Source organism: Triplophysa rosa, linkage group LG10 (genome assembly GCF_024868665.1).
Source record: "Triplophysa rosa linkage group LG10, Trosa_1v2, whole genome shotgun sequence".
Lineage (NCBI taxonomy): Eukaryota > Metazoa > Chordata > Actinopteri > Cypriniformes > Nemacheilidae > Triplophysa > Triplophysa rosa.
The window spans coordinates 24770370-24795540 of NC_079899.1; the positions used below are offsets into that span (position 1 = coordinate 24770370).

Consider the following 25171-nt stretch of genomic DNA (forward strand, 5'->3'; position numbering starts at 1 on the left):
TGAAATAAGACAAAACGCAAGAAAATAGGCTGCAAAATCTAAAATATCTATCTAAACTAATATAGAAATTAAGATATTAGTTTATAACATTTACATTTATGCATTTGGCAGAAGCTTTTATCCAAAGAGACTTACATTGCATTGTACTATACATTTGTTTTTTTTAAGTATGTGACAAAAACAAACAAACAAAAAATATATATATTTTAGGTTACTGCAAGCTCTACAATATTTTATTGGGAAGAAATTGTGAGTAATGGGGCATTTAAATGTTGTGGACAACAGGGAGGGCTTGAAGTCAAAAAGGATTAGATCCACCGTGTAAGTCCTTTTATCTCGACTAATTACGGTTTTCTAACAGCGCCGCAGTTCCGGAAACGGCCTGCAGGAGTCGCCAAAATCAACACGAGATTTGACGCATCAGAATGAAGGGGAGGGAAACTTCAATTTGGCGTTTAGGGCTCCGTTGGATTACAACCCTGTCCGTGACATCTTTTCTGTTACCTGCAATCGCTGTTGTCTGGAGGTTCAGAGCTATGGAAAATATACGGACACACGAAAGAAAGCGACTTTGTGAAAGAGCGAATCTCAATGACACTAGATACAAACGCCAGTTTATTTACTGAACAGCGGATGATTCGAGCGCTACACTGTATCTCCATCTGCTTTATTGTGTCTCGATCATAAACTTGCGTGCTCGTGTGCAATGAAAACACGAATATGTGAGGAAAGAAACACTTTTGGGACGGGATCGCGGGATCGATGTCGACATTCGTGTGTTGAAAGTTACCGTCGAGGTAAATATGCACTTTGAACTTTGTTTACGTAAATGCGTTGAACGTACTGTAAAGCGAAATGAAATGAGGATGGGATCATTTGAGAATGCATAAATCTGTTGTGTTATGCACTTGTTGTTTAGTTCTGCAGTCTAGTTTTCCTGCTAAAAAACCATTCCAATTCCAATTGTTTCCAATACAAACCTTCAGCTGTTTACCAATGAAACCATTTTAAAAAATGCATTTATGTAGTGCGTTTATTCCAGTAGGATTTAATCGAGGTGTTTATTGGTTCCTTTCCGGCAGATAATAGAACCCAACACATCAGTAGAGACCCACAGAGACCGTTATAGTTTCCATAAATCAAATACAATTCCCACTATACCTATTAAATCCAATAGAACTTCTGTGATGATTTCTAATGTGTGTTTTTTTCTGCAGGGTAGTAAAAAAACAATAGAAACCCAACAGAAACCATTACAGAAATTCTAATGGTTTCCATTATCCATTATGAACCATTAGCTTTTTCCATTAATACCATTACAAAATTCTTTTTGTTGTGTGTTTTGGGCATTATTTCCAATCGGATTTAACATCCCACCAGTAGAACCATTACAGTTTCCATTACAACCAATACAAATCCCTTTAAAACCATTATAACTTCTTTAATGGTTTCTATTGTTTTTTTTCAGCAGGGTACCCTGCTGAAAAAAACCATAGAAACCTAATAGAAACCATTACAGAAATTCCAATGGTTTCCATTAAAATACCATTATGAACCATTAGGTTTTTCCTTTAAAACCATTACAAAATTATTTTTGGTACCCTGCTGAAAAAACAATAGAAACCATTACAGAAATGACTATGGTTTCCATTAAAATACCATTATGAACCATTAGGTTTTTCCTTTAAAACCATTACAAAATTATTTTTGTCGTGTGTTTTGGGCATTTTCCAATCGGATTTAACACCCCACCAATAGAATCCATCACATACCAGTAGAACCATTACAGTTTCCATTGAGATCAATACAAATCCCTTTAAAACCATTCAATCCAATAGAATTTCTGTGATGCTTTCTAATGTGTCTTTTTCAGCAGGGCACTGATGCTGCCGGCAAAAAAGAACTGAGGGCTTTGGGAATATGCAATACATTTTTGCATTTGGCAGAAGCTTTTATCCAAAGAGACTTGCATTGCATTATCCTATACATTTGTTTCTAGGTATGTGCAATCCCCTGGGATCGAACCCACGACCTTGGCGTTGTTAATGCCATGCTCATACCACTGAGCTACAGGAAAGCAATAATTTGGGATAATAATTGTTTGGGAATGATGGACCACGGAGCCACAATTGTCTACGAGTGGTTGAAAACCCTCCAGCTGTGCCAGTATGTGGAGTCATTCGTTGATAACGGATATGATGACCTGGAGGTGTGCAAACAGATCGGAGACCCCGACCTGGATGCCATAGGTATCCTGACCCCACATCACCGGGAGAAGGTTCTCCGAGCCGTGGAGAGACTCCGAGATGAGGACAAGAAGGTGAAACCAGGACTTTATTTCACTTTAGAGCCCCTTCCTCATGGCACGTACCCCCACACATCTCAGTTCAGCGACTGCCGACAGAAATTCACCAAATCATGGGTGAATTCTACATGGGATAAACCCAGATCTGGACTCTCCGGTGACATCAAGGCACTGGAGGACCGCAAGGAGCCGGTGGTTTATCCCAAACTCAAGCTGAAGATCATGATACGAGATAAACTGGTGAAGGATGGAATTGATCTGTGCAAAATGCCATTCTCGTATAAGGTGTGTATTACAAATGTACATCCTCGGTGTTCAAACAGATGTTGACATTTTAGTCTCTCCTTCAAAGGTTACCCGTTGGTTTGAGATTTGCCCACCTGGTGTCTGCGTTTATTGCCCTTTTGGGGGCATTAAACATCATAGGCAGGGTTTGTCTGGAAAATGTCTCTTGTAAATGTCATCCGTTATTATATTTACTTGCTTATTAGTGGTCGACCGCTTTGGGTTGTTTTAAGGTGCCCAATAAGATGCACAATTGATAAACTAGATTTATTTTACTTGTACTTATCTACTTTATAATGTACACTGTCTATTGGCAAGGTCGTCTGTATAGTTTGCTACTGAGACGTCCGCTTCTGTTTTTGGGTTTTTGATCACAGTTATTGGTCCATGAAGTCATCCATAGTAAACATGGTATCACAAATGTTCCCTTAACATTTGTTTAATATTGTATTGTACTGCTTGATGCTTGTACGTACCGTTTACCATATCCGACACAAATGATTCTAACAGTCAAAGGCGTTTGGATTGTTGACAAGCTGTGTTACACGCCGGGGGCTTTGAGAGCATCCGAGTCTCGGCTCTAATCGATAACCCCCAGAACAACTTCTGTCATCCATTAAATACACCGAGCGCTATTAATAGAGTGATTTACCATCCCATTATCTCCAGTGAACATCATCTGACGCCTAAAAGCTTTTAAATAATGCAGTGAATGTTAAAGTGTTTTATTAGCATTTATCAGTATATATTTATGTCTATTTAATCTGCTTTTACATTTATTCATTTAGCAAAGTGACTTAAAAATAAGGACCCTTAAGAAACAGACCATAGCGAATGAATGAATGCCCATATTAAACATTCCCTTTAAAAAAAAAACATTTTCTAAAGCCGTGTAGTTCAAAATATACATAAAACGGGTGAAATTTACTTGAGACGCTACATTGCATATGATATTAAAGTGTCATGAAGGTCACAAAGTTTTTTTAGATGTAAACAGATACGTGTTGCACATCATTTTTCTCCTTTTCATTTTTGTGATAGTGCATCCTGAATTGTTATTTTATGTACCCCTTTTTTCTTAGTTTAGGCATAAATCTACCTGCATTTTCATCTTTTCTCTTATTTATTTACTTAGTTGGACTTTTTTGTACATTTGGCTCATGCTGTCCTGTCCGACTAAAACCACTTATAGGGCATCTGTCTTTACGTTTTATTTGTTTCCCTTGTAATCGAACCCAAAGCCTTGCTGTAGCAAATCAAGCTTTTGCTTCTCAAACAAACTTTTTTTCTTAGATTTATACGTTTATATTTACCGGAAGAAAAAGAGGAAAATACTGAAAAAGCAGCCTATACATATTAAAACGATACCTCACCCAAAAATGAAAATTCTGTCATCATTTACTCACCCTCAGATTGTTCCAAACCTGTAAACATTTCATTGTTCTGATGAACACAAAGGAAGATATTTGTAAGAATGTCAGTGACCAAACAGATTTCATCCCCCATTGACTCCCATAGTATTTATTTTCTCTACTATGGCAGTAAATGGGGGGACGAGATTTGTTTGGTCACTGACATTCTTACAAATATCTTCCTGTGTGTTTAGCAGAACAAAGAAATGTTTACAGGTTTGGAACAATATGAGGGTGAGTAAATGATGACAGAAATTTCATTTTTGCGTACACTATCCCTTTAATAACTGAAATGATTTTTTTTGCAGTGTTGGAATATCACATTTTAAACGAATAATTTTCAGTGAACACATCAAATCGCTCCCTGGTTTTATTTCAATTTTTTGCTTGACATTTGTACTCATCATATGAGGATTTATGATAACCAGTATGTCTTATATAAACCCAGTATTGTCTGTTGTCAGCCTGTAACAGCGTGGATCTCTGACAGCGCTCATCATGAGTCTGCGGTGAGCTTTTGCCGACCCTCCGCTGCATTTCTTCTGTCTCGAGTCGTGTCTCCATTATCTCGTCCCATCTATCTGGTGACAGGTGACTTCATTACGGTCTCGGCATATAGAGAAGCATTCAATGTCTCACGCCACGCCGAAGTCTTCATTATCATTACTGCTATTTGCATTTGTAAAGAGTGTCCCACTTTTAAAACGTCTTCTCTTGCTTTCCTGCTTTCACGGAATGCAAACCGCTGCTTTCCGGATTGTCTTGCAAATTGAGATGAGCGCTTGTGTGCAGAGATTGAGCGCGCTTGATTTAAACACGCTCGGGTGCTTCACTGTGGACTGAAAGGGATGTTGGGAGAAGAAAATTAAGGCTTACAGGAACCGTCTTTGTCATTATTTACTCATTGCCGTTTGTGATTTTGTCGTCTTCAATGGGACACAACAAGAAACATTTTGTGAAAAATCTTGATGCTGTTCTGTTTCATATACTAAAGATCGTGTCTGTCAAGCTTCTGAAAGGAGAAATACACATTAAATAACACACAAGTCTTTATGACTTCACACTGTAGTGCATTTCAAATGAAGCCCAACGTGTCTTTATTCACAGATCATTTCTCTTTTGCGTCCATCTCTGAGTAGGTGTTACTTTGTCATTTCTGAAACAACGCAGATGTGAGAAAATAATGTCAGAACTGTCGTCTTGTGGTGAATAGATCTCGTGTGTTTAACTCAAATGTACATTGACGGTCTTGTCCAGGTGAGTCACTGGTCTGCTGTGTATCAGGGGAACGCTGGAGACATCTCAGCTCTGTTTTGTCTCTGGATTAGGCTTGAACTGGATTTTGAATGCTGCTCCACGTTTCATTCTAAAACTTTGTCACATTGTCTTCCCCCCCAAAAAGATTGTGTGGTTTGAATCGGAGCGAATCTGTTGTTAGATTTAGAGCGAATCTGTTGTTTATATTTGAGTGAGTTGAGTATTTGAATCCGAGTGAATCAGTTCAGTTGTTTTACTCCGAGTGAATCTGTTAATTCTATCTGAGTGAATTGTTTTTAAATCAGATTGAATCTGTTGTTTTCCTAAGAGTGAATCTGTTATTTCAGAGTGAATCGGTTGTTTTATTGAGAGTGAATCTGTTGTTTAAATCTGAGTGAAATAGTTATTTGAATCGGATTGAGTTTTTGGTTTATATCTGGGCGAATTAGTTGTTTGAATCAGTTGTGTTATCTAGAGTGAATCTGTTGTTTGAATCCGAGTGAATCAGTTGTTTTATTCGGGGCGAATCTGTTTTTTGTATTGGTTCCATATAGTAGTGCTTTACACAGAACTTGTCGAGTGATGTAACATGTTTTCATTATAAATGATGCTGTAGATGGTCACGTGACACCCAGACATGATCTGAGAGTTCTTGAAGATCACGTCTAGATCACTGCTGTTGTTTTTAGCAGCTTGATAGATGAATTAAACTCAGACAGAGATGGATCGCTTACTCACGTCAATTACAATTGTCAAATTTAGGTTAAATTGTCATTGGATAATCCACAGGGGAGTGAGACACACGGGTCAGTGTGCACAGCTGCTGTCGCTGAATGAACTTCTTAAACACTACATATCTGAGCTCAGACGCACACTCTTTGTTAAAGGGATAACTCAGCCAAAAATGAAAACTCTAAGTCGTTCACTCGCCCTCATGTCATTACAAACCTGTATGAGTCTCTCTCTTCTGCAGAACACAAAAGTAGAAATTTTAAAGAATGTTGATCATAACATTGAACCCCATTGACCTCCGTTTTTTATGAACACAAAACCACTAAAACATTTTTCAATTCAGTTTCACTGAAGAAAGAGTCATGTATTCAACTAGGGCTGTGCGATATTGAATGCGGTATGCGATAGTATGCTAAATAATGCGATGTACGATATGCGTCACAATAATGGTTTAAGTTTGTAAAACATATTTAAAGGGGTCATATGGCGCGAATACGTGTTTTTCTGTGTCTTTGGGGTGTTATAAATTGCCCATGCGTGTATTAGACACGTAAAATTGCAAAAATGAAAGTGTGGGAACAAAAGATGCATTCTATCTGAAAGCGAATGCTCACCCAGACCTGCCTGAAACGCCTCGTGTAACCACACCCCCACAAATCTACATCAGTTGGTGGTCTGAGTTGACTAAGACCGCCCAAATATATACGCAAGTAAGGTGGGCGTACCTGTCAGTCCAATTGAAGAGGAACCTGATGTTCCAAATATGGTAAGAGACGTTACATTTCCCTCACACGCTTGCGGCATTCGACCAATCACTACGCACTGGTGAACTGGCCAATCATAGCACACCTCGCTTTTCAGAGCCATGAGCTTTGTTAAAAATCTGCGTGTTTCAGAGAGGCGGAGCAAAGAGATACAAACATGTACGGTATGTGGAAAATACAGCGTGTTTGAACCTTAAATCCTGTATACACATACATTACATCTAAAACAAACCATAATATTCGTTTCAGCCGTGTCATATGACCCCTTTAATATAACCAAAGTTTTATATTTTCTATAGATATTTTTCCATAGTAAAACTTGCTCATGCGCTTGCTTGAGTGTTCTTCTTGCTGTAGATGAATGTTTAGCAATAGGATCTGAAAGCGTACGTAAGAGCGTTGGAGAACGCACCTGCTCGCACTGACTATTAAATGTGTGAAATGAATGAATGTTCCTGCTGCTGTGGGCAGAGGTCCGCTGTGATGTTTATCTCCGGGTGACCCGAGGGTACGGGGTGACCCCACAGCTGTGACCCCAGCAGTTGGGATTACTTGAGTTTGAGGGATTACCACCCAACATACATGTCATTTCACATGAACCTGTGGCCTTACAACAGCAGTTTAAACCCACTCAGACATCTGATTGTCATTGACCGATGACGTGAATGGTCCGAGTTCTGCTCACGTGTCTGTCTCAGATGCCGCAGAGGAAAACGTTATTGCTCAGATGTTGCTCTTTCAAAGCTCAGGAGATTTGATGAAGTTCTCATTTGGGTTCTAAGGATCCACTTAGGAGAAATAAAGAGAGAATCAAATGAGAGTGTAATTGTTGAAACGCATGAAGAGTCTGGAGGTGTAATCATCTGGATTTGATGAGAAATCTTCAATAATATTGACTTTTGATCGCAGACTTGAGAAATCTGAGCTCAGTTTGACACGTTGTTGACATCTCTTCTGAAACTCTAATGACACACACATTTGGGTGATTTCTAGCTGTTTTTCTCAGTAGAAATATCTGAGAAGCAGATGAGACTTAAGCAAAATTTCCATGGGCTCTCCATTTAATCTCACTGATGTCTAGAAGTAATAATAAAGATATTACTGAGATCTCATCTGTGATTTTTTTCTTTTTTACATAAGCAGCAAAACCTTGTCTAATTGTCAAGACTTGCTTTGCTCGTATAAGCACTTACAGTACTTTAAAGTCCCAGTGAAATTAAAAATTACAATTTTTTCATCAAACATTGCAGCGTTTATTGTAAATAGTTTATCAATGTGGGTCATTCTCTTTTTAAAATTTGTGTGCCCTCATAATCTTAAATTCAAATCTGAAAATGCACTTCGGTCATGTAATAACTATCCATCTTAAATGACGTAAATTAGACGGCTTGGGCGGAGCATCCGTTAACTCCTCCCCTTCAACTGTCAGTCTACTGCCAGTTCCATTTCAAAATGCAACGGCTTTCTTTATACATCCAATCAAATCGCAGAGAAAGACGAAAGCCACGACCACTTTTTTCTCAATCGAAATTACATTTTACTCAGAAATGCATAAAAAATACAGAAGTATAAACTTCCGGTTCACGGGGACCTTAAGAACTAAAATGATGACTAAAAATAAAAAGGCACGTATCTCTCATGTGTGTTCATTAAACATCACTAAAGTCCAGTAAATCCTGTCGATAAATGGAAATGGAGTGTCTGAGCCTCATTTGTGGGACAGACTGTCAGGCGGTGAGCACTGAATCAATGCTGATGGGCCTTATTTCGCTTCCAGTTGCATTCTGGGAAAATGGGATGTGCCATTGGACGTTGGCTTATATTGTCTGCTGTACGGCACAATCAATTTGTGTTTCCCGTCTCTGTTCGCCTTCATGCATGGATGCTCTGAAGCGACACATACAGTTTGTCGGTTTAACTGTGTTAGCGGAACAATTATTGTAATCTAGGGCGGTTGTAAATGAGCTAACAGTCAGAGCTCAATCTGATGTGTTTCAATGAAATCACAGCATCTCTTTAGTGGATTAAAACACCAGCAGTAAAGTGTCTGGACCACATGATGTGATTGTTCTCAAACACTGATGTCAGTCTGATGTGCAGAATTTTAAATCTATTTGCTTTGAGGTTTGCGAGTCATCATATAATACAGTGTATAGATGTTGTGCAGATCTGTTGTACCAGGGAGACGGGATGATTATGCTCTGCGTTCAGCGCCTGTTTTGCATTTATATGAGCAGACAGACGGGATTTGGATTCTCTATAATTCAAACACTTTAGTTGAGCGAACACAGCTGTGCGAAGAAATGTTACCGGCTGCAGCGAGAGAACCAAGGAGCCCGTCAAAACAAGAGCTGAAATTCAACAATCCTCACACATCTATAGACTCACAAAACAAACTGAAGCCGTGAGAACTGATGGATGTAACCGAGGCTGTTGACAAAATTGAGGCTGCTCGATTATGACAAAAATAAATCATAAAAACGGTTATTTTTGGCCAATATTAAGATCATGGTTATTAAACATGAATAATCACTGACACAACTAGAGATGTAACGGCGTGACAATTTCAGATCACGATTATAGTGAACAACATTATCACGGTTCTATTAACATGTTCTGGAAATGTCAAAAAAGTACTTTACCTGTAAATGTAATTTTGTTTGATTTACATCAAATAAATAACATTCATATTACTCATGGCATGTTGGGGGCATGAGGTAAAAGTTTCCTAGTTCAGATTAAACACAACCTTAAGTGCGTAATTTTTTTTGAGAAATTGATGAGAAATAGGGGTGTACTTTAGGACCCAGGAGAAAGCGGCATGACATGTGCACTCATAACAGCGCTCATAGCAGAAGAAACAAGCTGAACGGCGTTTCAAACTCATCATATCACAACAATTAATGAAAAATGAATATAAATTATGGATCTGTATAAAGAAATATGAAGTAAAAGTGAGTCAGTAAATCTAAATTTCCACAAATGTGCACCTGTTTGGATTAAAGTCCTAATTAGGGAAGCAAGTCTTCACAAGCTCACAGGAGCAGACGTGAATCAGGTGCGTCTCACATTATTTTAATCTGAATGTCGAAACTCCTGATTTACTCTCCTGACATAAATGAACAAAACCCACGTTTCAAGTTGCATCTACCTTAAACTCTAGATAACTTTGTTTGATGCTGTACAGGGTTTTTCAAGCCGGAACACTGGTACGGTTTAACGGTAATGAAAATATGACGCGGTAATACTAACCGTTGGACATTATTATCACGATAAACCATTAAACCCTTTAATCGTTTCTTCCCTATAAACAACATTCAAAAAACACAAATAACTTGTCTTTTTTAACTTGAATTCAACTAGAAAACAAACTAAAATAAATGCAGGCAAAGAAAACTAAGCAACTACCTTTACATTTTCTAAATAAAATTTCTACTGAACGTCTGCGCATTCAAAACTCTTATTCTGTGTTCACACCAAACGCAAAGCATTCCTCGCTCTGTATTACTCGGGGGATTATATTTTTTTGCATGACATTTGTTTTTTGCATGTCTTCGCGCATCCGGATGTTTCAAACCGCTGTATGCAATAAACTCGCAAATACGCTGCTCAAGTTTTAATTTTTCAGTTTGCATGCAAGACACGATTAAAGCGAATGTTGCGCGGCAATTCGCAGCGACCCGTGCGAATTTGCATCTATTCCCATATGTGCATAGACTTTGTATGTAATTTACTCGCGCATATAATTCGCTCTTGGTGTGAACGCACCTTTAGAAATGCATCACATTAGGAGTGGACGGTATGACCAACAACCTGTTTCATTGTGTGAGTAATTTTATTTTATGGTACTAACAATATATACCACAATATTTAATATATTGAAACCCAAACCATGTCCACACCACAGCTGTTTTCTTGATGTGTATGTTTATCTTGCTCTGTGTTTCTTCATCTCACTTGTAACGTCTCACTTAGGGCTGGGTAAAAAAATATAGATTCTGCGATTTTAATCGATCTTCAATTTAATGAAACAATATCGATTCGGGAAATCGGGAAATGCGTGTGCTCTCTATTTAGCGTCTCGTCCTGAAGATGTCACTATCACTCGCGCTGATATTTATGTGCCCGTTTTGAATGTTGAAATCTGTTTTACTTTTATAAACATGTTTCATGTTGTTATGAAATTAACTGATGAAATAAAAAATAATGTTGGTTTCGTGTTTGGTTACCCAAAGTAAAAATGAAAAGTAATTCCAAACATAAATGTGTGGGCTCTTCTGTTTCACTAATATAGCGGAGTATATAGGATTTGTATTAAATCAATAATTGACTCGAATCGAGAGCTTGTGAATCCGAATCGAACATCAGAATCGATACCCAGCCCTAAGTAGGAGGATTTCAGTTACCAGCATATATATTTAAATATGGATTCCATGTCTGCAAAACTAGCATTTTAATCTAAGTACTGATAACTAATCGGTATTGAATCGAATCGAAACCATAAGAATAAGAATCGAATCGCCAATTTGTTTGAAAAACCCAGCCCTAGTCTCACTCGATCTAACATGTGAGTTTGCCACAACCACTTATTTACATACCACGATATACACAAACTGTCCTTCAATATAAACTTTCATACCACCCAGCCTGACTTCATGTGATGGATCGCTATTTGTAGGCTATAGAACAGCTGGTATTTTTTGTTTTGCACCCGCGTATGAACATCAGGCTGTTAAATATCCCTCATGTCTCAGTGATCATTAAGTTGTTGATGTGTTGGTGTATATGATGTTATATTTGAGGGGTAGCATCACTTTTTCACACTTGGGTGGATCATCTCTAGCGTGTGGAAACTGCTAGTTATCTCTGTAGTGTTGACGGGTCACTCTATCATTGCTTGGTTTCCGCTGGCACACTGCCGTTACGCCCGCCGGCGATCAGACACGGCCAGCAACCAACCAAGAGTTATTTGGTGCCAAATCCAGAGCTTTTTACTGTACCGCTGTCAGCAAAATCATATGAAAACCATCAATTACACAACACTGCTGCCTTCTCTGGAGTTTTGTATAGTTTCACACAATGGTTATATAAGAGATGTGGATTTTGTCAGATTTGTTGAACGTGTACTTGTATTACGGAAGGTTTGTTTGACACGATTCAAAATAATCCGTTTTATAATATGTGTATAAGATGTTTGAGTGTTTTGTTAAGTAATGTGCATTGACGCCATTTATTTGCTATGAATAATCGTGTCTTTTGCTCCGAGCGAACCAGATTCTGACCATACTGTCATGTTTGATCTGCATGTTTGTCGAAGTTTTTCCACATGCATTTGCCTCATTTTCTTTATAGCCTACATGATTTTTGGGAGCTACAGGTGCCAATTACACTGAAATAATCACTCAATTTCAAACGGGATTTCCGTCACTTTTCATTTTACACTGGATGATCAAAGCAAACGACAACACGCACTTGTACTTTTCAGCCGAATTTACATGTAAATATTTCCTTTGTCGCAGAGAGCGGGGGTAGGGCTGTCAAGATTATTAAATAATCGTCTCATCGAGATTGTTTGACCTCATCGCGATGGTTTCAGATCATCGCAATTATTGCACATCTCTATAGAAGACACTAGGGGGAGCTGTAGTGCATCTGCATATTGCATATTTTAGTGTATATATTGTAACTAAAGCATGGTAATACTTGTAAAATGTACCACCACAAAACAATCACTTAAAAAAAAAAAAGCATATACCATAAAAATAACCCGCAGTACAATTTAATATTATTTCAGTGTGAAAACCAGTCTACCAAAATCTCATTAACATAGAAGTAAAATTTTATTGTAGTCTTGCAAGTGAGAAAAAAACAGACTAGAAGCTTTTCTATGACTGATAGCATTTTAATGGAGGCTTCAATTCACTCCTGATCAATTTACTTCATTTACAAGTATTTGGAGGTTGTATTATTGACAGGTAAAAGCCTAAACCTTAAGTATGATGACCCAATTTTTTCCTATGTATTTCCAAGAAAAAGAACATAGTCTTTATATTCAGAACAATATGGTCGTTTCAAAGCTGAATAAAAAGTGTATGAGAATTAAATGTCAAAGCTCTAAAACAGACAATTAATCGTCATAATTGCAATGATTTATTGGACAATTAATCGTCAGCCAAATTTCATAATGGTGACAGCCCTGAAGTGGGGGCCCCGTGGAAGTGTCCTGTCATACAAACCCCTTCCATCGGACAAATCCAGAACAATGCACCACTCCGGTCGTGTGTCTGTCAGAGTGACTGGTGTCTCTCTCTGGAGTCTGCGGACAGTTCTGGACAGGAGGTGCACAGCAGAAGTTCATGTGTGAATAGAGCCGGCGGCCCCTCGCCTCCTCACAGCTGACAGCTGTGTGTGTCTTTTCAGAAAGCCGTTTGTGAGATGTAAAGCTCATGGCGTGTTTCACCCTCATACTTTAGGGAATAATAACGTCTGCCTCGCAGCTCCAGTATATACTGTAAAGATTTACTCCAGTTTTCAGACAGAAATAGTTCATAAATAACTTTTGGCCTAAAATAAAAAAAAAATTCTCTCGATTACGATTATTGAACGGTTATTTTGTTTTTGTTTATTTCTTTTTTTTCTTTTTTTTTTACCTCAGTTCACTGACATGGTTTGTACTGTAAATATATTTTTTCTAATTAAACATTTCTTATCTCATATTATATTCAAATAATCAAAGGAAATACAAACTATATTTATGGTTATTTATTGAACATTTCGAACAATACACATCTTTGTGTTATTTTTTGGAAATGTTGCCTTTGCTGCAGCTGAAGACAGGAGAACAAATGCAACACAAATCAGCAAATCATGTGTCTGCATGTGTCGTGGGGAAATCGGGTGTGCTTTAGGACCCTGGAGACACATCCTGCAGTCATAAGAGCTGTCGCATGAACGAAACAGATGGAGTTGAACTGAGTTTTTATAGTTGAACGAAGCTTAAAACTCACTAGTCTGTGTAAAGAAATATGAAGTAAACGTGTTTCAGTATATCTATATTTCCCCCAATATGCACATTTTTGGACTAAAGTCCTGTGATCACTAAACGGGAGGGAGAATATTTCTCAACCGTACCTGTGTTCCATGCATATTACATAATCATGGAATATTTGATTTCAATCTGAATAGGGTCATTTAAAAGTAGACATTTTAAGCGTTCTTTAGACATACGTTTCATGTTTGTGTGATAAGTATTTGCAGAGTTATGGATCAGTTTAGTGACGCGTTTCAGAAATATGGGAGCGGAGTGGAGACAGAGGTGGCTGATGACGCGTCCCATTAATTTTCTTTATTTTACAAAATCGCGACGTTTTGTTGTTACTGTGAGTGTACGCACGTAAAAGTAGACCACTTACAGTTTCTAATACTGTCTTACATGCATGTCTACGGCCAAAAATAATGCAGTATTTGAAGTCTCCTTTTACTCTGATAAGAAAAAAGTGAGGTAGCGGCACCCGTCGACATGGATGTTAAAGGGAAAGTAATCGAAATAACCGACATGGGAAAATGACGTCGATTAGAGGTCCTGAATGTCGGTTTCGGTTACTTTACGATTAATCGCCCAGCCCTACTGAAAATGCTTTATGTAGATTTCAGCATTTTGGAAAGGGAAGCGCTTCTGGTCGGCACTTTTTGAAACCATGACACAACCAGTTGACAGAGATGCATTACGGCTGCACGATATTGAAGAAAACACGATATGCAATAATTTAAACAGGTAATTCACCTGATAATGAAAATTCATTCATCATTTATTCACCCTCATGTCATTCCAAGCCTGTATGAGTTTTTCTTCTTCTGCAGAACACAACAGAAGGTCTTTTGAAGAACGTTTGTAGCCAAACAACATTGACTTCCATTGTATGAACACAAAATCATCAAAAATCTTCTTTTGTGTTCCTCAGAAGAAAGAGTCACATACAGGTTTGGAATGACATGACGGTGAATAAATGATGACAGAAATGTCATTTTGTGGGTGAACTGTCCCTTTAATAAACGAAATAATGCAATGCACCATACGACAATGCTGTAAGTTTGTTAAATCAATTTAAATGATTTTAGATTAAAAACGGAAAACTATATATCCAACCTACATGTTTTACATTCTTTTCAGGAAAAGAAAGCATCATTACAACTTGTGCATAAAAACAAATCTGCACATTTGCGATATTTAACGCTATTGTGCCCTACAGATGCGTTTATTGTGTGCTTTTTGTGTTCTTTAAAAAAAGTGAGCGAGCTCTTTGATGGATTACGGCGGCGGCTGCACTGAACGTTTGCACTCTAACACCTCCGCTCAGATTTACGGCCGCTCCCCTGCACACGGGCACAGAAGCGTGAAGGAAAGTAATCTGCTTTGTCCGACGCTTCTCTCTCACACCTCTTGCTCTCATTGAGGGTTTAGTGAGGAGGCTGAACTCCAGACCCGTGTGTGTTTGGGGGGATGTGCACTTGCACATCATAGTCGGCACATATTCTTACATCCTGCTGGTTAGGCGGCGTAACCATGACAACACAAATGCCTGGGGTCTGTTCGATTTAGCCCGAAGGATGGCAGAATGTGCAGCCGTAATGTGTCCTCGGTGCCTCCCGGCCGGCCGGCCGGCCCGTAGAGACCCGTTCTCTGGCACAGGAAAAATGTTCCATCATTGATCTGATCCTTACGAAATGCTCAGGTTGTTCTGGACATTCAACCGAAAATATATATTTTTTAATATAAATACAAGTATTTTATTTTGACGTTTTGGTCCGATTCAAGTCATCTCTACAGATCATTTTAACACACACACACACACTGTACTAAAACACACACACATACAAATTAAAGTCTCAGAATTGGTAAATTGAGCCGTCTGGCAGTCATACGACTGTCTCACACCTCTGCAGGACAGACACGCCTTCATAGCCCACCACCTGCCCTCTGTTCACCTCTACACACACACACACAAACATAAACGCACACACATATACTGGAAAACAAAAAGCTTGTTCTCACATCTGGATCTATATTTGCTCTTCCTTTCTTTGTCACATTTCTTGACACCGGCATCAAAATGTTTCTTGTAGAACATGGTCGGTGTGGACCGAGAGGAAGCAGCAATGTGTTTCTCATGTACGCCTCTCTCTCCTGAGACCAGAGATGGAAGTTGAAAGGACCGTAAGAGCAGGTTATGAGTCTGGATTTGTTTCTAAGGCTACAGCTTTTTGAATCAGGTTCAATGTTTGCAAAATGGGTTTAGATTAGATTTACTGGCAATGTAAATGACATTTTAATGCATCTTTATTTATAATCCTTTTCATTATTTACACATCCGTTCATTCTAAATTTGTAAGACTTCCTTCTTCAGAACACAAGAGAAGACATTTTGAAGAATGTTGATAACCGACACTGAACCCCGTTGACTTCTATTGTGTGACTGTGAACACAAAACCACTGACACATTTCTTCTTTGGTGTCGCACAGACGGAAGAGTCATATACGTGATTTGTACAATATGAGGATGAATAAACGATTGAATGTTTTTGGGTGAACTATCCCTTTAAAGGGGTCATATGACACGGCTAAAACGAATATTATGGTTTGTTTTAGATGTAATGTAATGTGTAAACACGATTTAAGGTTCAAACACGCTGTATTTTCCACATACCGTGCATGTTTGTATCTCCTCTTTGGAGCTCATGTGGAAAGTAATTAGTAATTAAATACTTTTTGAAGAGAGTAACTTGTACAGTAATCTAATTACATTATCGAACGTGTAATTAGTAACTAGTAATTAATTACTTTTACAGAGTAACTTACCCAACACTGTCCGCGACATGTGACCCCTTTCATCTATGATGGTTGTGGTGTAAAATTAGACGCTTAAAAACAGCATTTGTCACTTTTTCTGTATATCACCATCTCTGTTTAAAATATTGCAGGTTACTTTAAGATGGAGACACCCTGCATTTTTATGTAGTTGCGGATTTTTATTATTTAAACAAAAAAATGACAGACATTTAACTGCTTATTCGACCGAAGCGACAGAAGCACAAATGGTCAAATTTTAGTGTTAATCTTATAAACGGTGTGTGGCAGATTCTGTGGTCTTTTATTGAAATGAGATCAAACGCCACCGAACCACTGAGACATTTCTCAAATATGCAAATGAGATGCAAATGAAGACATTCCTGTCGGTTCAAAAACATAGCGCCTGTTGAACATATAAAAGCACTCATGTTTTTCATGAATTCTTTGTCTAAAAATATAATATCGCTGACCTAAACCAGACCTCATGGCGAGGGATTATTCTATATAAACAGTGAGACTTGGTTGTATTTAAGTCCAGTTTTAAAGCTTATACGCGAGGTCACGCTAGATCATTTTAACAACCTCTTTTAGTCTCGCTGCATGGATAACCGCCCCCAAAACCCATCAGACCGGCCTGCATGTTTGGTCATTCTGCTCTGAACAATGTTAAAGCAGGTCCTGGAGTCCAGACGCTGTGCGCTGCATTTCAATCAGGCCGGGAGAATAGTCACCTCGCGGACACATGCGATTCACATGACTCTTTATTAAAGCGAAAGACACTTGAAAGAGACGGCGGCTCTGTGCTGCTGTTGTAAGTGCCTCTGAAAGCACTGCATGGTGGCAATTTGTGGGTGCAAAGTGGGTCGTAACACGTGCGGAAATGTGTCCTTAGAAACGCACAAAAGAGGACGGGAGCTGTGTCGGTGTAAGATTGTGGGTTTTGTTGTTTATAGGATAGAGGATAGTAGTCTGTGTGAAGGGTCAACGGTCTGTGTTGTGAGTAGAGCCGTGCGATATTAAAGAAAAATAGTTCAATAGTTCCAAACAAATCCTTGCTGTCAACCTATTTGAATGGATTTTAGCGGGACAGGCAACAGCACCTATATTTGCATGAATTTTCTTTTAAATTTTACATATTTTTTACAACGGACGTCTATGCGAGTGTCGTAACTCTGTTATTCAACGGCTCAGGGCAGAGCTATTTTTGTTTCCATGTTAAATAGGCCGTATCAGTAGAATTAGTCCTCCAGCCAAACAAATGCCGCAGTGGAGTCGGGGGCAGTCGGCCTGCTGTCCTCTATGCATGCTTGAATGCATGTTTAATGAAAGCGTTTATGGACTGACTTACTCTTGTTAGTCACCTCACAGAGCTTCATGGACTGAGAGGTGCTGATATGCGTGACATATACACTGAATGTATATAAAGCTTTTGTTGATTCTTCATGAAGTTGCTTAAAGTGTTCGAAAGGGGCAAAATCTGTTCTAAGAGCTTCCAGTTCATGACAGGATTATCATCATACGGTGCATCATCATGCATAATGCAGCGGGTTTAGTTTATAGTCTTGTTTTTGCACCCCTTGAAGTACTTTGTCATTCGGTCAAGGAATCAAAACTATGATCTGATCCCTTTTAAAGGATTTTTTCATTATTTATTCATCCTCACGTCATTTCAATGGTTTTCATCTGCATAACACAAAAGAAGATATTTTGAAGAATGACGATAACCAAACAACACCGGACCTCATTGACTTCCATTGCACGAACACAAAACCACTGAGACATTAATCAAAATATCTTCTTTTGTGTTTCACTGAACGAAGAGACATCAGGGTGAATAAATGACAGAATGTTTATTTTATGGTGAACTATCCCTACAGTATGATGACTTTTGGTACCATTTCATATCTGAACTTGGGGTGCAAAACATTTCTTAGAAAACTGACCTGTAAAATACAATGCACATTAAAGTCATTGTGATATTCTCATCGTTGCTTCGTTTTGCAGTGACAACAGAATACATCCTGAATATGTTTTTCTCTACAACTAGCATCAATCAATATTTTAAGATTTTATGCACTCTGTAAAGGAAGCACACGCTGAATTATGAATGTTATATTTAAAACTCAATCAGATGAGACAAGGTGTCATCAGGTCGCCACATGTTTGTAATGTTCGGCGGGGAACCAATTACTGTCACGCCTAGAGCCAGAGAGAATCGATCAGTTTGTTTTAGCACCCAGTATTTATTAGAAACAGTGGTGTGTGGCTTCAGTCGGTTTACAGCACACAGGGATTTACTGAATGTGTCTAAACCCGAGCCCCTAGTGTAAATTTACCTGTGTATGCAACTCCCACAGCAGCTTGTGAATCTGTTTTCCATTAGAAACATGAATTTAAAGGTCCAGTGTGAGATTTAGCAGCATCTAGTGGTGATGTTGCGAATTACAACAAACGTCTCACTCCACCCCTCCTCCTCCTTTCGAAGCGCTACGGTGGCTGACACAGGACAAAGATGTCGTCACCTTCTCACTTCTTTCCTGAAGGAGATAATGGATGTACGAAACTTGTTTGTCCATTTAGGGCTTCTGTAGGAACAACACGGCGAATTCCATTCCAGGTATTAAAACATAACGCTTCATTATGTAAGGTCTTTGTACACCTCCGAAGACATAGTTATGTGTATTATAATGCATTTCTGTCAATAGATCCTCCAAAAAAATACACATTGGTCCTTTAACGGATGAACTTTGTCAGATGAAGTTGTCATGTTTTCAGCATGTGGTGTGTGTGTGTTTGAGAGGCTGAAGAATGGAAAAGGCCATTCAGGAAAGAGGCTGTGAACAAGAGCATCTGATTGGCTGTTGGAAAGCTCTTCAGCGGCCGACACAAGAACACTTGACATCACAGTCAGCAAAGCTCTGAGGACTCACAACAGCCCAACACACACACACACACACACACACACACACACGCACACACACACACACACACGCACACACACACACACACACACACTCTGATGAGTGCAGCTGTTCTGTAAATCCACATTCACACCTCTGTGAAGTCTGATAATGCGCGGAGACTTGATCAATACTGGAGCCGGTCTGATGCTGAATGATCTGTCAACACTGATGTGGCTCTCTGTCTTTAAACAAGTCTGATTAAAACACAATCTGTGCCTGCAGGGTTCTGCATATTCTTTCATTTTTGGTCTGTTTACAAAAAAACAGTAAAGATAGTTGAACCTTTATTAGCTCTGTCCTCCAAATCATGGTCGTTTTGATTAGTACGAACCTGACTAAAGCAGACATCACCATTACTGTTTTGCATACAAAGCTTTAGAGATTTGAAGTAACCGTCTTTGTAACAGCTTCGGTTTCCCACCAGGGGTGGACTGGCCATCTGGCGTACCGGGCGTTTTCACGGTGGGCCGCTAGCGTATGGGGCCGTAATGGAGGCGTTGGCCGCTTAGACGGACGTATTATAAATGTGAATACACGCAACTCGAATGCAAAAGACACGTATGCATGCAACCAACCCAACCCACCCCCCCACCCCCGTCGACAGGTTATGGAGGCCTAAAAGTGCCAGGGCCGATTTTTCTTCCCAGTCCAGCCCTGTGTCCCACAACATGATGATGATGCCTCAAACCGTTCATTTCGACAACCGTCAAACTACTGTTCATTTCAGTGAACAGATTTTCAAACGTTTCAGAAAAGGAGAAAGCGAGTAAAATAAGAAAGTAAATTGTGCACAGTATGACCAGATTTAGAATTTATTAAGAATGCAGATGAGGTCAGTTTTGTGTGTGTTCACTCTCATCCCGAGGTTCAGTCATATATGCGGTCCGGTCACCACGGCAACAGAGCGTGTTTTGCTGCTTCTATCACTTGTGCTGAGACGTCGACATACCGCGGTATACACACGTGAAACCGTCAGCAGCTGCTGTCGTGTGAGAAACCCAACCCTCGCCGCAGGTCACGGATCACATCGGAAGACCAGAAGACGTGAAGGGATAGAGTGAAGCGTCTCGAGCCAACTTTCAGACAATCCAGAGTTTAACTCTGTCCAGATGTGTTGGCGCGTGAACAATTCAACGCCAAGAAACAAACCAGGCCGTAAACGATATCTCCTGTTAATATATATCCTGCGTATATAAATGATGTGATATTTACAGTGATAGAATCAGGACAGTGAGATCCAGACCAGACTTATGAAAGAGACATTGTTGGACTTTAAAAGCTAAAAATCTATAGCAGCCACATACAGGATGGAATATTATTCATTAAGTATAACTATTAATCGGTTCATTGATTTATCTTCAATACCACAATTCATAGATGGTTAACTCCAAATATCAAGTCCACATAAAAACAACTTGTGTGGGTAGATGATTTCATTTGCATTTGTGAAGTTTTGCAGCCATTTGCTCCTTGATTATTCATCGATCAATAATTTAATCGATTAAATTATAACCATTGATTAAATCATCTTTGATTTTTTTGTTAACCTCCCTATTCTGAAAAGCAACTATATATGCCTTTTCTTGAATCTTCATCTTTGTTTTTCAATGTTTAGTATAAATTGTGTGTGTTTGACAGATGCATTTTTGTCAGCTTATTTAAAAGCCGTTTATCCGTGATGGACGGGTGATACTTTACCAGTCAAGAGAACGTTTAGAGACGGCTTCTCTCCTCTCTATACCCGGAGCAATGCATGGAATTCAGATCGGTCACGCTTCATATCAATTTGGACTTGCATTTTGATGGGAGCGAGTTAAAGGAGCTTAACTCTTCCGAGAGGTAAACAAATGCAAATACAGTCATGAATGGCATTAATTCTGGCGTGGAAACGGCAGCTGGTGGGATTCTGAGGAATTTAGAAAGTTTGTTGATTTATAATGAATGCACTTGTTTTTGTTGGATACGCTACAGTAGAGTTATACTGTAACATCTCAGACTCAGATGTGTTCAATGTACTGCTAAAACATGAGCGTACCATGAGGATGTCAAGTACGTCTGTCGAAATGGAGTCAATGTGAAGTTGTGTTTTTGTTTAGGATTTTGTAAGAATTTGTGCAGGACTGGACCAGTGAACGTGACTGCAATTTTGCAGAGTTTTCTGTTATTTTTTACAGATTTTCCACGTAAAATGTAATGAACAAAAACAAAATTGTACTTTTATTTACAGATTTTTGTCTTTTTTGAAATACGGTCAAAAACGGTAAAATTACAGAATTTTTTTTTACGGTATATTTATGTTTTCCAGTTTACAGAAAATTTCCTTTTCTTTTACGGATTTTTTTTACAGTGAGATGTCTTGTTTAAAGTGATAGTACACCCAAAAATGAAAATTCTGTCTTCATATACTCATCCTCAAGTAGTTACAAGCCTGTTAACTTTTCTTTTCGTTACTTGTAACGCGTTACCCCCAACACTGATGTGGCAGATGTTCAGAAAGACACAATGATATGAAGCTTTTTCTTTTAAATGCTCTTATCCTTTTAATCTATGTAGGGAGTAAGAGTCTACCACTTTATTCTTGGTTATAAGAGGTAAACCATTGTCTTTTAAGTACCGTAAATATTTTTAAATTTTATTTCTCCATGTTTTTGTATGCTTTATGTTTTGGAGCGCTGCCGCCCGTTCTGTTAATCTGGAAACGATGTGCGTCTAGGCAGCACAGATGGGCACAGACGCACTCCTGACCCCAGATTTACCAGCCGGTGTGATTGACAAACACTCAAACAGTTTAATCTAATGTTTGTGTGCTGACATAATTCAAACCCTTTCCTTTACAGAGCATGTGTTTGCACATTTAATCCCACCGTCCTTCGTTTTCTGAATCTCAGTTCTGTCCTCATGCTGAGTCTCACCTGTCACGTGTTTTAAACAGCCCGTTTCTTCCTTCCGTGAGTGAAATTCAATTCTTGACGTGTTTTCTGTAACGCTGCATCATTTTGCTGCTGACGCGGAGGTTTGGCTCGCATAACATCAGAGAAATTTAAAGCGCCCCTCTCTAAACGTGCAGGGTTATTTCATCCCAGAATGAAATGAAAGGCGAAAAATATAGATACAAAATTTAAGATAAATTATATTTTAATTTAAGGTACCTGTGTCAGGTACGATTTCACAGAAAAGTAAGCATTTACGTTTTTGTTTGCAGATTGCAGTTTTATTGTATGTATATTGATAAATAAATAGAAAATCTTCAGATTTGGTCATGTAGTCTAATTCTATGTTATTCTTGCTTGCTGCTGTGTGAAAAAAGCACGTTGTCACAAATGCGGCTTTCTTTTTTGTTTTGTAGAGCGACCCGCAGGTCAATTTCCTCGCCGAGCGGCGGGGGTCCTGCCAAAAAGCACTCGTGCATCAGGCAGGTCGCCTTGTTGCGATCCGAGCCGCGCTATTTCTGTAACCCAGAGAATGTGCTTTACCGCGGTGAAAGTGCCTGCACGGATCATTAACTATTCATGAATGTACATGCCTGCTAATGGGACCTACAACTATTTTAATTATTGATGCTGTAATTGACAGCGCCCCCCATCAGAGAGGCTAAATTAACGTGTATGACATTGTTCGGTGTCCCCGTCCGATCCGATGACCCCCCCGATCCGATGCCCCCCCGATCCGATGACCCCCCTTCTCTCCGTCTCATCTCCCATCTGCTCGCTCTGTATGATCGCGATGATTCTGCATCTGTCGTTTGTAATATGTTGTGCCTGATGGGCTGGTTTTCGTCTGCGTCTCCCTCTGATGATGATGACGGACAGCTGTCAGGCGGTCTTACGCTGATGATGTAAGGACAGGCGTGTGGCGCGGGGGGGAGCTGCTGGGGGGAAGCTGTATTAATCGGTGATAAATGAAAGGTTTAGCGCGTTACGGATGCAGAGTTCACGGCCGTAGGGAGGTTTCGACGCTCACACCAGCACAGATTAAACGCTCATTAGCTGAGATCCATAACTTGAGCCCAGTTCTGTCACTCAATGTCACGTCGCACTGGAGAAATCGTTGGTTATCTCAGGGGGCTGAAAATGAGGATTGTCCTCTTAATTACATTAAGTGATGATTAAAATGTGAAGTGACATGTGAGAAAAAATTGAATTTGCCTACTAAAGGAAGTGTTCGCTTGGATTTGTGGAAAGAAACGCTTAGCACGAGATGTTTGACTTGATCTGTTTAATAAGGGCTGGTTCTTGTAACAGAAGCTAGTGTTTATTACAAGTAAGGTTTGACAGAAATTTGGGCTTACCTGGTCGTTGTTCAGGTCGTTAAACATAAGTACTTTGAGTTTGTCATTGCGAATTCCTAAGGAAAAAATCACGTGATTAAAAATAGCTCGCCGAAAGGTGCACTGTAAAACTTTACTGTAATTTCGCAGCAGGTTTGCCAGTAACTTACTGTAGATTTAATGTACAATTTTGTTTTAAGCATAAACTTACCTAGTTTATATACAGTATATTTCTTTCATAATACAAGACACAATAAAACAAGGGTTACTTTTCTTGTTATGTAAATATATCGTAATTTAAGAAGTTTTAAATATTTTTACAGAAAACAAGAGAAAAATGCTTAGGAAGAATGTCATTTTTTTGCAGTGTTGCTGTGCTAATGTCAGTCTCTTCAAAGTGTTTTAATTTTGATTAAAGTAAATGAAAACAGTACTAATTGGAAAGTATATTACGTAGTAATTAAATCTACAGTAAGTTACTGGCAAACCTGCTGCAAAAACTACAGCAAAGTTTCGTCGACACAGGCAGACTGCTCGGTCCTACTCAGGGGCGCAACTGCACATTTTCTGAGGGGTATGCGAGATCAGTATTGGCGCCCCCCATTGGCCACCCCAATATAGAAAACACACAACAAATAAAAAATCTGCAGACAAGTTGTATATTACCTTTGCAGTCATTCTATTTTACATCATGTGAAGGTGACAATCAGATTTGTATCTACTGTATAACAGAAGCATAAAGGTTTCATTTTACAGAAACACTTTTCCAACTGCTTCACAGTGTAACAGATACACAATTCTGAAAAGATAAATAACAATCTGAAAAGTAATGAAACAAAGCAGCAAAAAGTACATAAAGTTAATGTTCAGACATACACAATAAATTAGGGCAGAAACTAACGCTTATTTTAATAACTATATAATTGGACGATTGTTTTTTTAATTAGTCGGATAACAGGCTAAACAGTTTTTAAATTGATCTTTTGCTTATAATAACTAAATAAGACTTCAAATAAGGCTATTTATTGTATTCTTTGAAAAGTGAGTTTCACTTATGTAGTCTAGAATTTTGACATTTAAAACCTTTAACAATAAAACTTCTTTAAATATCCCAAATATAAGTAACAATTGAGTTGTAGCCCATTAGAGATGTGCTGATGAGGAAATAAAATTATTTTGATCTTTAAAGTTATACATTTAGATTATTGTTATCAGAATAAGAAGTATCACATGATATACTCGCATTGTATTTTTTTTGTTCTTTTCACACTTAGGCCTACTTTAAAACGAATGCTTAGTTTGTGGTTCATTAATATTTAATAAAAACACAACAATAAAA

The 25171-nt window shown here is 38.8% G+C and overlaps 1 protein-coding gene across 1 annotated transcript in view; it reads left to right on the plus strand.

Moving 5' to 3' along the window:
* Positions 1-438: 438 nt before the first annotated feature.
* Positions 439-25171, plus strand: part of sash1b (SAM and SH3 domain containing 1b) — a 65656-nt gene continuing 40923 nt past the window's right edge. The window contains exons 1-2 of the mRNA XM_057343213.1: positions 439-797; positions 2000-2590. Coding sequence (XP_057199196.1) covers positions 2051-2590 — 540 coding nt within the window. The 5' untranslated portion in view covers positions 439-797; positions 2000-2050. The remainder of the gene's footprint in view (positions 798-1999; positions 2591-25171) is intronic.